This window comes from Falco naumanni, chromosome 1 (assembly GCF_017639655.2).
Source record: "Falco naumanni isolate bFalNau1 chromosome 1, bFalNau1.pat, whole genome shotgun sequence".
Classification (NCBI taxonomy): domain Eukaryota; kingdom Metazoa; phylum Chordata; class Aves; order Falconiformes; family Falconidae; genus Falco; species Falco naumanni.
In genome coordinates this window covers 26,401,996-26,415,184 of record NC_054054.1, presented here as the reverse complement: position 1 = coordinate 26,415,184, position 13,189 = coordinate 26,401,996, and the positions used below count along the sequence as shown (strand labels likewise).

At 39.6% G+C, this 13,189-nt stretch overlaps 1 protein-coding gene across 1 annotated transcript in view; it reads right to left on the bottom strand.

The window, feature by feature from the left end:
• Positions 1–13,189, bottom strand: part of CFAP299 (cilia and flagella associated protein 299) — a 221,640-nt gene that overhangs the window by 163,216 nt on the left and 45,235 nt on the right. The window contains 1 exon segment of the mRNA XM_040582333.1: positions 9,550–9,566. Within this exon segment, the coding sequence (XP_040438267.1) occupies positions 9,550–9,566 (17 nt within the window).

The following is a 13,189-nucleotide window of genomic DNA, read 5'->3' as shown; positions in this document are numbered from 1 at the left end:
TCCCTTTGCCAAGAGGTCCTGGGTCCCCAAAACACACTGTAACCCCTCTCATGAGCTGGCATCATCTCCAAACACCAAGGCTGCTGAGAGAGCCCCAAAGCTGCCCAAAAGCCTTGGTTTCCTGTATTGTTGGATACTTTCAAGGACAATAGCTCATCCGACGCATTCTGGCCTACCCAACCTCTTCTAAGGCCAGTGGACATGCTGACATAGATAAGTTATGGCAGTCAGGTGGTAGCAAGTAGAAGCACCTGGAGCTTGCCCAAAAACACTGAGGACCACTATGAAGAGTGGGATATGTGCCTGAAACTTTTTGAGAGAAAACATTACAGCTATTTGCAATCTGCCAAGTGGAAAAAGCACGGATACCCTCAGCACATGGACCTAACACCATACCAGCAAAACAGATTATTTATTTCAGATAGTGGGCTGAATCCTGACCCTATATAAAAATAATTCCATAATATGCTCACGTTTTAGGGCTCCAAGCAACAAGAGATTTTTCAAGCAATGCATCAGTTAATAGCTAAAGGAGGAAAAAAAAAAAGGGGGGGGGGGGGAAGACAGAATCAAAAAGCAGTTGAGACCTTTTCTGCTGAGAGAACAGACCAAGAAGGAATTGAAAATCATGAGCTACAACTTGATACAATTACTACTGCTACTCGAGGCTCACAGCTGCTGCCCAAATGTTCCAGAAATTTCTGAAAGCTTTGAGACTGTTGCCAAAGCAAATGCCATATACTGCAACGCTCAAGAGTGGATTTCTAGGCAGGATACCTATCATTACAAGGGAACTCAGAGCAGCTTGAGGATTTTTTGTCTATCTTTTTGTTTAGATCTGAATTCCAAGGTACAAAAGAAAAATCTTTTGACACAAATTGATTGAAGAGACTATTTCTGTGCTGTCTTTGAGAGAGTAAGTTTTTGCCCAATTATAGTTACTCAGCTTATCGCAGACAAAGTTTTCCTTTGATTGCCAGAGAATGCTTTGCTTATAATAAAAAAAGGTTTTGTATTTTCTCTTCTGCTGACCTATCAAATCACTTTTCTCTGTTAACTTCACAATTTATTAGCTGAACTGACAAGGTAGGAAGACAAGGTGGCATTGCTATGCAAGCATCACATGGATGAACAGCTTTTTAAAACATGCCCACACATAATGAAGAAGATTGTTTAGTAGCTAACAGAGGAAGATGGAATGTGTGAGTATTGTCTTTTCAATAAACTACCAGCATTCTCTTACATATGTCAATATTTTTATCCTGGGATAATCAACTCCTTAACCTTTGGCACTTGAGTTTATTTAACTCAAGATACAGCAATTACTTCATTAAAAGAAAACACCCATGTTGCAACTTACAAACATTAAAATGCTTTTAGTCCTAACCACATACATAGGGAAAAATGTGAGCTGCATTTATGGGGAAAAAAAGAAAACAAACAGGGGAAAAGAAAAAAAAGAAAAGAAAGAAAAAAAAGAAAAAGAGGGAACCACATTTCTAGCTCTCACACACATACCTAGAGATACCATGCATCTCAATAAAGCTTCACTAACTTCAGTAGAGCTACACAGATAACAGCTGTGAGTCTGGCCCAATGTCTTAAGTATATATCAATAAAAAATGAAGACATTAAACTAAAATCCTATTATTAGGAGTTTACATGTTGCTACATGTATGTTTGCAAGTATAAAATAGTAGTTTTATTATGTTTGATGAAAGGTAGCCACAGTACTCAGCTTCCATACATACCCCCAAACAAGCTCACTCGCAATTGGTAAATCCAAGAAACTGAAATTTTGCCAAGAAATAAATCTTGCCCTAGTAGAATACCTCATACCCCATCCATCTTACTATGAACATAGCTCTGAATTGCTAAATAGTAGTGCAAAGTGCTCTGTAATTTAGAAAAGCTGCAGCACTTTTTAAGAGGAAAGTAAAAGTTGTAAGTCAAGGTTTTGTAGCACATGGCTCCTGTTTACAGTTCTTCAGCCTTCCTGGACCCATTTACAAGAACCATAATGAGGTTAAAATGTTTAAGCAGAAAACAAACAAATAAGCATTGCCCAGACAGGCACTGTTCAGCTTCGGTTTATTCTTAGGGTACTCTTCCTTTCAAAACCTAACCTGGTATTGGGAATTGCACAGTTTTATGATGAAACAAGGGAAATACATGCTCTGGCAGCCATACAAATCCAAACGTCGCCACTGTCCATTTATTCATGTGATTTCCACGAGCTTCTCAAAGAGTTGGTTGAAAAAGAAGGACAGGTTTCTGCTGTGACAGAACTAAAGGAAGAACCAAGATGACAGTTACACTTCTACGGCCTTGCTGACCGCAACCAAGCAGAAAAGAAATTCTCCCAGCACAACGCAGCTCCTGTGCTGACAGGAGTTGTGTGGCACAGCTTGTACACCAACATCTCCTCACGGTACCTGGGCATAAGCAGGGGGTTTTAAAAAGAGAGTTTTAACCACCTAAGCCCAGAAAACTGTAGCTGGAAGTAGGATTTGGGGTTAGGCACTACAGCTTTAGCTGCACCTGTAAGCTTTATGCCTTCCCATGTTGAAGGCTAGCCAAAAAAGCAGGTATATATGCCAGCCACTTGCAACAGTCCGATTAATTAGCCCTTCAGAGCAGGTTACTGACGTGTGCATCAGAACTCGATATCGACAAATAAATAATTACTGGATCTCCCATTGAAAACAGGCTGGAATCCTGCCCATTGCTTCATGAAATACCTGAAAACTAACAGTTCTATACACCATATAACATCCAAAGCAGGATACAATGTCTGCCCAGCAACTTCCAGAGACGAGAAGAGCATTGGATTATTTTTTCTCTAAGAAAAAATGTCTATGTAAAAACATAGACATAAGCTCACTATTTTACAAGTGGTTTGAGCTAGAAAGTTTCATACTAGATCTCAATGTATCTTAGAAACTCTCATTCCCTTTTAAGTTGAAAAACCGCCCACAAAGATCACCTAAATAAAAGATGTAATTTGAAGGCTAAAAGTAATTTCTTGCATCTTGCTGATATAATTGTGAGCACTTTCTACTTCCTAAACGACTTCTGAAAATTATATCAAAACCAATTCTTTTGTTTACTTATGTCACTAATTACGAGGAAACAACAATTTTTGAAGCTTCCAAGTAATTCAGTTAAGGTTTTCCTTTCAAGAGCTTTTGAAATAGGCCTCTTACTTGCTTTTCATAAGTGCCTAAGTGTTTTGGTAATGCACTGCTTTTTTTCTGTGTATTTTAAAGTAACTTCGAGTTTAAAGTAAGAGGTAAATATGACGACTTATTGAAAAATCTAGAAAAGAGACAGATAAGAGAACATATTTATTTGATGGTGAAATAATATTTTTTAGACAAGCAATACCCCAAATGATGTTGCAAAGTCATGTGCATTAATGCATTTAGTTGTACGAGACTTAAGGCTGCAGAAATTTGCAAGTATCTTATTCATAAAACATGCTATACAGCTAGAAGCACATGACTACAAAAAGTCTGCATTTCAATTGGAGTTGCTAACATAATTCAAGTTGTGAACCTTGACCCTTGAGTGTGAGTATTGGTTCAGAAAACAGTTCATCAGGTCATAAATAATTGGAGGGACATTTAATTCTATGTGGAATAATATTAATTACATTCCTTAGAAAAGTACTGTGGCAGATGTTAATATCAGCAAATCAGCTGCAGAGCACTAAATATTTTGAAGGAAATGAAAAAAAAGTCTGCCAGTTCTAGCATGTACAGTTTGTTTATGCCAGAAGATGGCTTGCAATCAGAACTAGACTGAAACCCCCACAAATTCCAGGACCTTCCAAAGTTTCATTAATTTGCCTAAGAAATTATGAGCTAGGTTTAAATTTGGATTTTACTACTGCCCTGATGCCGAGCATCAAGGAGTGAGAGTATCTGAGTTTCTTTCTGTAGCCCATCTCTAGCTTTCACACTCAGCCCTCTAAATGCTTACACTGCAGGAAGGACTCGTTCACAAAAATAGTTTTAACAGTTTTGTGTTTCAGTACAAGGGGGTTTGTGCACTAATTCCTCCTCCCCTTTTTTTCCCCCTTTAATCCATGTGGGTATACCTTCAGTGATTAAAAAAAGGCATTCTAAGAGTAAGATCTCTTGAACTGTACAGCATTATTAGATCCATAAATCAAGCTTTACAAACCTAAATAAACAAAAAGAGCTCAATAATAGTATTTCCCAATGCCACCTAATATTTTTATACATTCAGATATTTTAAGGTGCTCTAGTGACTGCCTAGAGTACTTCGTTACGCCTAACACTTCCAAATGTGTGCCTTCTTTTGAGCAGCCTAAACATTGCACAAACAACATTGATAGCTGTATATGTTTTGTCTCTCTAGATTAATTTTTGAGCACATCAGGTTTGAAGCAATACAGTTGTTTTCAAGAGTGCAGTTACTGAAAAAGGCAAAAGCCTTTCTTGATTGGGGTTTTGCTTATGTAAAACAAACAACAGTGGATGGGGTTCCAGGGAGGGAGAAATGCAATCAGAATAATTGCTTTGTACAGTATTCAGCGTTCAGAGAATTACTACTTGGAGGCACACTGCACTTACAAGAGCAGGAGATGTTCTACAGTAAGCTGCTGAAAGAGAATTTCAGGCCTAAACCCTTTAATCCCTGCAAGTTATGACAAACTGACAAACCCTCAAATATTAAAAAGCTGCACCAAAAAAGGAAGAGAGTTCACTGCTGTGAAATGCACGTGCACACAGCTTTCATGTATCCTGAGTGGGAAAAGAGTTTGAAACATGCCTAGATCATACAGACCCATGTATTTGGTCAAGAGAGGACCCCCTCCCCTCCTAACCATTGCAATGGTTTTCAGAAGGTTCATTTTAGAATTGAATAAGCGTAAAAGCGGCACTTGATATTAGCACAGCCACCAAATACTGGACCTGACGATTCACCATCATTACTGAGCAACTGTTTTCTTCCTACGGACTGGCAAGTGGGAATTTTTGAATTGGCATTTCCTTAGAGACTAAAGACACTGGACATGCGCAGATGAGTAGTATTAGGTCTGAATTATCTTCTTGCTTCTCCTGCTGGTCTCTTTCCCCCATAGCACACACACCGACTTGCAAGGTTTTGCTGCATCTTCTAATGACCTCAAGTCTCACATCAGTAAACGAGCAGGGCACTGTAGCAAACCCTCCCCACCTCTCCCTGCGGAGGAAAACTGAGCCTGTTTAACACAGGGTGTTCCCTAGTTCCACCAGAAGGTGCTTGTGTTACCCATTCCCTCCAGTGACACGACTGCAGGTTAATCCTGGCATCAAGTTTTACATGAGGAAGTGTGAAACAAACTGCAGGAGCCAGAACCAATGCAAGGACGTTTTGCCAGGACGTTTTCAACCTGAATTGCAATACACAGCCACTACAGGATAGATAGATGCAATAGGTCCACCAGTGGCCTCCGCACCACCTCACAAAAACCCCTCTGCATCTCAAGGTTTCACAATAGCTCCAATAAGTGCCTTTATTGAGTAGAGATTGCCAATTGTATTAAACTGTGCCAAGCTACACATGCTGGTTTTGGGACAACTTCTAGAGATGATAAAGACCACGTTCTAGCCCAACCATATTTACAGTAAAATTGCAGCAATTTTGTTCTGCATTGCATTATGAAATTTCATGTAATGAGATGTATAAAACAGAAAGCCTGAAAACCATGAAGAAACTACTCATGAGACTACTATCAGAAACCCAACTCAGGAAAGTGTTTGAAGTGCATACTAAATTAACTGTTTTCCTAAAGTGAAACCGCACCACTGGAAATGCCATAATGGAACACGTGGCAGCACACAGCTGTGGTGGGGAAGAGCGTAATTCAGTTTCTATTTTGCTCACTTGATCAAAAAGCAGTGTTTCTGGACCAGATTCACTCACCCTGGCTGAACAACCATAATTGCCCTGCAAGTGTTCACTATTCACTGCTTTTTATACAATGTTTTCTGCATGTAACTATTTGGAACACTCACCATACAAGTAAAAATCTTTTCTGAAAATTAAGATAAAAATACAAATCTCAGATAAATAGGCGCTGTACCTAAAATCTCTTGCATTTCAGTACACAAAATTCTGAGCAGTACATTTCAAGTTCTGAGCAGGAGTTAAATTAAACCAAAATAACAGGAAAGCATAAAATAAGACAGAAATTCTCCTTGCCCCCCCCCCCCCCCCCCCAAATATTCTCATTCAAGAGAATCAACAGAACTCAAGTCCTATCTGAGGGCAAAAATCCATGTATAGCTTCCGCTAGTGTCCAGGAATAGCTTTTTTCCCCCCACTTTTTGGAAAACACTATAAAAACAGCAGACACGCTACATCAACCAAGTTGCCTTTATTTATGCCATTGCAGTTTTCTTCAAGAACTCCAACAAAAGCATGTGGAAGGATTTCCTCATACAAACACCAGGCTTGTTCCCCAGCACACCACGCTTATCCAAACCCTCTCATGCCATTCCTTCATTACCTTTTTCTAACAGTTTGCCTTGCACAGTTGTCACAGCCTTACCAGTTAATAGTTTACTGATTTTCCCCTAGAATACATTTTTTAAACAGTTGTCATATTAAATACCTTGGAGTCCTCAGATACTAAGATAGCTCAAGCAAAAATATTTCCAGCAATGTAAGCAAGCTAACAGTTTTGTTCAAGATTTCCTTGAAAAATTCTGGGAGAATATAATTTTCAAACGTTTATCACACAAAAACAAAACTAAACAAACCAGCTCTGGGAAATTCAACATCTATCACTAAACTATATTGGAAATCTCCTTTAGGCTAAGCCTAACTCATTTGTGCCCCTGAAGATTTAAAGAAAAAAAAAATCCTACTTCTAATAATAAAACAAAACCAAAGAAAGACAAGAGAGCATTGACTGCAAATATTTATGGTCGTGTGTCACTTAAGTTGCCACCTTCCAAAGCAATTTTACTGTAAGATTAAAACATAAACCCACAAACAGAATTTTTACCTGAAACCTGTAGAAGTGACCGCAGTGGCCTCAAACACACCAGAAAGAAAAACACACAGCTCCCCAAAACAGAGCAAACAGAGAAAAGCTGCTATGGTCCCTGACATTACTTCATCTTCTAACAGCAAGTGAGATTCATGTCTAAATCACGAGACCTATTAAGGGGCAAACCTCTTCACCTGCACCCAACTGGCAACGAGAGATGTGGTACAGACTTAATGAATCCAGCCTTCAAACCTTCAAAAATCTCCAGAGGCTTATGAAAAAGACCCACCCTTTTAATAACAAATCTAGCATCCTACTTAGCAAGGATAATAAGAAATTACTCCTAAATATAACATGTTGATGGTTAACTGGAAGTTTCTGTATCAGTAAAACTTCTAGGCTTGTTTTAAATTTCAATGCATATGCATTATTATGCCACTAAAAGGTCAATTATCCTTGTTAAAAACTTGTCCAGATTAAAAAAGGTTCCTTCCGTATTCTAATCACTGAGATACAATGCTCAGAAGCACATCAATAACAGTTACACATAATATGCTTTACATAAGCATATTATCATGCACCATTTCAATTGAACTAAACTTTTATTAAGCTTCTCTGAGCTGTCCCATACAGTAGCAAATTCACAGAGACTGTCTTATTTCTCAGCAGCTGAAGCAGCAGCAAACTCTAACGGGCATTTTCCACTGTCTCTGTTTACCCTCTTCTCACCATTTTCCCAGCGGTCTTACCGTCGCATACAGCTATGTCTTCTGAGTAGTCACAGGGCTAAAAAGTCAAGGCTGACAAGTCCAATAAGCTGTCATAGAGAAGCTAAAAATAAAAGCAGACCCCAGACATGAGAGGAAAGGCTTTGAAGCTTCTGTATTACATTAGCTACAGACACAATCGTTACTTATATTAGCTGAGTCGCATCCCTTCCTATCACAAAAGGAACTGATTATGATCACTACTGCAACATCATTAGTCAGGCTCTGACTGCAAGGATCTGTGAATCCCAGGCATATATTAAAAAAAAAAAAAAAAAAAAAGTCTCAACTAGGGTCTAGTGCCTGTAAGTTATACAGAGGTAGAAAAAAAGCAAACACGATAAAGCTCTGCCACTTGAGACATCCTGAGGGTATCAACGTATGTATCTTTTCACCAACACTTCTCCGAGGAGAAAAGGAGAAGAAAATTCCAGGGCAGGAATCTTGTAAATCAAGAGCCATGTGTTAAGAAATGCCATCTCACTCAATGAACTGGCTAAAAAAACAAAAAAAAGTCGAAGTTGTAGCGGTACACCAAGCAGCTGTCGTTAGCATGCAGAACGCTCCCCAGCACACCTCCATCAGGGAGCAACTGCTTCCTGTGTAAGAAGCTTCTCACCTTTGCGTGGCACATGGGAGATGACAAAACCCGCTCTCCAGTTCCCTACTGCTAAAAAGGACCAGGGATTAGATAATACGAACCCTCAGCAACCACCAACAGCCAGCATCACAGGACCAAAAGACTCCTTTCTTGTAGAACTGTATTGTTGCCATTTCCAAAACCAGGCAATTAGAGTAAAATTTGCAAAAACAGGGGTGGAAGCTTCAAGGACTCAGGCTACTGAAAGTTATAGTGAGTAACCTTCACAGAGCAAACATAAGGAACCAAGGGAGAAAAAAGCCAAACTGAGTAAGGACTGACAAAGGCCCTTCTTAAAGAAATGCTTCCTCCAAGTTTAACAACCAAGTCACTGCCTCGGGCAAAGGAGAATAGGACTACCTTTCTAACAACAGGACTGTCACCAAGAGGCTCAGCACCACTGAGGAACGATGCTTTGAGACCAAGCAAGGATAACACGGCAGCCTCAGGAGCAACACTATGGTGAAATCCAGTGTCCCTAGAATGGTTTTGGGACTTGGCACTGAACGCACTCTTGAGTTGCCTTTCGTTTCCTCTCATCCCTTCAAACGCAGGCCGAGAAGAGCAGATCAGCCACCACACGCCACTCGCTCACAAGCAGCCCGTGCTCGCTTATTAATACGCTGCCCTATCGAAACCAGGGCCAAAGCACCAGTCAGATGCATGTGAATGGACACAGCTGGCACAATGGAAGGAGAACTTGCAGTACTTAATTGTGTTAATGACCAAGAATCACAAGACCAGAAAGAAATAACTTTAAATCAGTGTCCAAAAAAGCATTTAAGTGACTTAAATACTTGTCCCAGGAAGTGACTGACCGCTATTATACTGCAGAACACTTCTGTAAAGGCCCACAGCGGTTAGGGTTTAAAATGTTAAATAAGGAACCCAAGTCCTAGCAATAATTCATAAAAACTTAGTATCTTCTCTTGAAAACAAGGACTGAATAAGCAAACCTCATCTTACAGGTAAATCTCTGACAGATGTGATCAAGTTCTCCAGTGTTAAGTTCCACATTTTAAAAGGGAATGATGTTACTGATAATGACAAAATGCCAGTTCATATTTTTCACCACACATTACAAAAGCAATTTTGTCAGCTTGCTTTCCCCAAAATATAGTGAAAATTTACACTACACTTTCTAAGCTCTCTACAGATGGTAATGAAAGAGCCAAGTGCATCAGCTCCTTGTGTTTCAGCCTACTGCAGCCAAAGGAACTCCCAACAAACCTCAAAATTCAGGGAATTCTATTTATTTGCTGGAGAGGACCATCTAGTAGAAAGATGCTCATCATCCAAACACATATAAAACATACCCAGCGACTGCATGAATGCCTTCAGATTATGAAAGCTTAAGTCTGACAAAATAATTTACAATTCCCAAAAGCTGCCTCTGCTTCCCCTTAACTACTTTCAAGGGCTTGATTCTGACTTTCACAGAAATTCTACCATTGAACTTATTGCATAAATCACCCAAGAAGATAAACCTCAATTATTATTTTTTTCCACCCCTGCTCTTTTTGCAAGTTAAAGGTTAATGATGAGCTTCAGAATAAAGCACAGGCCAGCTGCTTTGTGATATCATTCACCCAACTCTTTGGCACCATGAAATAATGCACTTCTTGATCCAACTCACTCTGCAATTGCTGACAGCTAAAAATTTACTATCTAAATATTTTTACTCATAAAAAAATTATTAGTACCTCTGTCAGAGTATTTGTGCATATATACTTTAGCCCATATGGTTATAATGTGAAATTCCTTTTGAATACGTGGAATGGTTACTGAAAGAGATCTAATTTTATCATAAATAAATGAAATTAATTGTTCTAAATTTTGCCCAGCCAACAGTCAGTTTCATGTTTTGACTAGTAAAGCCCCGTGGCTTTGCAAGGCTTGGTTTCTTTAGGCAGGAAGGATTCCACAGCTGATCCTGCATCGTTTAACTACACACTCCAAGATCTTAATGGTGAATACCCACACACACGACATGCAGTAGTCCATTTTACTTAAAAAAGGGTCACACTTGCTGAAGCACCACAAATCAAAACCAAGCTTTAGAAATTATTTTACAATGAGAACTATGTCACAGAATAAAACAAATGTTTTCAAGTGTGTATTCTGGGTTTAACATCACCTCTGTTTTCATCTGGATGTACAAACTACCCATCTCTCACCTAGGTGTTCCTATACTTACCTGATAGTCACCACTGCAACACATGAATGTTCCGCACATGAGACTTCTCATAACCACAGAAGCTCTGGCAGACTCCGTGGTCTCAGACTGCCTCGCTAAACTAGACTGTCTTATAGTTTCACAGTTTGAAATTTGATGATACCTAAATGCAGGCATACAGTCCCATTTTAGATCCTGGAGCATTTAGGAGACATGAAGCTGAGGCTGTGAGATATGACACAAACCTCCCAGAAACTTGCACCCGTCTAGAGCAGCAGCTCAAATCCAGCATCCAGGCAGGGACTACTCCATCAGCAGACATGGTGATGGGAACTTGCTACACTGCAGAACTCTCACCTATCACCTGACTTCAAAATGCTGGGCAAAATACTGCCTATTTGCTTCGCAGAGCAATCTAAATCTTTGTACGAGAAGAAAAAAATTACCATTTCTTTAATATGTGTGAATTATGCAAAACTGTTGGAGCCCTGGAAAGTTCTGAGCATCATCCCTTTGACAGCAACGAGCTTGAACGTGAAGCAGCACTTTGTCACAGACTCAGAGCAGGCCCAGTACAGGCTGTAGAAAACAAGCTTCTCCACTGTCTTCATATTAAAAGTAGTAGTAGTAGTAATAATAATAATAATAAATATTATATAATATATACTGTAAAATGTAGTATTTAATGATATATTAGCTTATAGATCATTATTATTGTTATTGTTCTTATTATTATTACAGGATAATTAAGACAGCCAATCAGCTACTGAAAACAATAGAAGAAAACCATTGTGGAAGTTAATGCCTGTTGTTAGTTCTACACCAGTAACAAACTTGAGTTCTGCCTCCCGCTTACCTGACCAACTTGATTTGAGTGGCCATTCCCGTTCCAACAAAGAAGGCAGAAAAGGGGCTGACCTTAGGAAGTAATGTCATTATTTATTTAAGCTTCAGTGACGATCGCTATATGGAGTGCTAACATTTTTGTAGAACTGCTGTGAACCACTTACTCTATGCTTTTTTAACTCTTGGAAGCCTTCACTTGAAACATACACTACAGATCCTTGATGTTGCAGAGACGGTCAGGTTTTCCTCAAGACTGGGGGGCTTTCCACAAAACAGGCAGCCTGAGGAGAGCAGAGGACCCAGCTGACCTGCGAGTGTGTGGGGGATGCAATGCTCCAGCACAGAGCCATGCCGAGGCAGGTGGCACGCTCCATGTGGGCACAGAGGAGGTTGGCAGGAGCACACCAGGAGATCTTGGAGGCTGGGTTTCTCTGACACCATCGCTGCGCGTTCAAGCTGTGCTCCCTTGATGGGGCAAAATCTGCTAGTGCTCTAGTTAACTGCTGCTGCTCCTTTTAACTCTGCTTTCCGTATTTCTGTGGGCTAAATATCTACATTTCTTTGGCAGACCATTTTCAGTACTCACGTGTGTACTGCATACAGACCTGAACAGCTGCAGTATCATTAGCAATTTTCCTGTTTTCTTTAAAGTCACCATGATCCACTTTCATTTGGTTTTTCAGGAAAATTAAAGGCAGCTTTAAAATGGAGATCCAAAACCTAATGTACCACAATGAGCATGTGGGCGGGCTGGCAGGAAAAATAAAGGGGGGTAAGAAGGGGTCTCAATTGCTTCCTGTAGTTAAGATGTTAAAATCCATTCCAGAAGAGTCTGGCTTGATACTGTGGGTTTCACACACTTGCATGTGTGCCCCACTTTCAGTAGAAAGCACGTGTTAAACAGATGGAACTCAGTTATATTTCCATCAAATACAATTGAAGACTCATATCGAAGATGCTGCCAGATGCCACAAAACCCAAACAGTTTCCAGAAGAAAAGAATTTGCTGTTGCAGTGACAGCACTTTCCAACAAAATAACAGGCTATGCTAACAAACTGAAGGAATTCAGCTTATCCACAGAGAAATTTCTTTTACTTGAGTCATTTATAACTTTTTACAATCAGATGTCCATTTATTCCAACTAATTTGGGGCAGATATTTTAATAATTGGCTATATACTAAGCCAGATTTAAGGCTTCTTTAAACACTCCCACTAATTCCTTCCTTAAAGAACAGTCAGAACATACTCAAACTCGGATGGCCTGACATTTGCACTGACTGCGCTGTATTGCATAGCTGTTATCTGGGCACATGCCAGCCAGCGTTACTGTCAGAGTCAGGTATTTCACATCTGGCCTTACGATGCAATAAACATCTTAATCCCAGCTTTTCTCATTTTTCATTCCTGATTGGACCTTGTCTCATTGTTGTTCGTATCTTTCCTCATGCATAGTACCCCACACCAACGAAAACTGTCATATATAATGCAATTTGCACCAAAAAGGAAGATTTTAGCCACTTCTTATAAATACAAAGAGAATAACATCAACCCCCACTGAAAGGAGCTGGAGAAAACCAAGGTTATTCCTTAATTATAAATGCTTTATGTGCTAAAATGCAATGAGGTATTACTGAGAGCTGTGAAAAACACAGTAAAACAAACTTTCTTTGGGCACAAACTTAAATCTGGTCACAAATCAGATCACTGCAGAGAGGAAAAAAAAGCCTACTGAAAGCCTGCTGCTTGTTA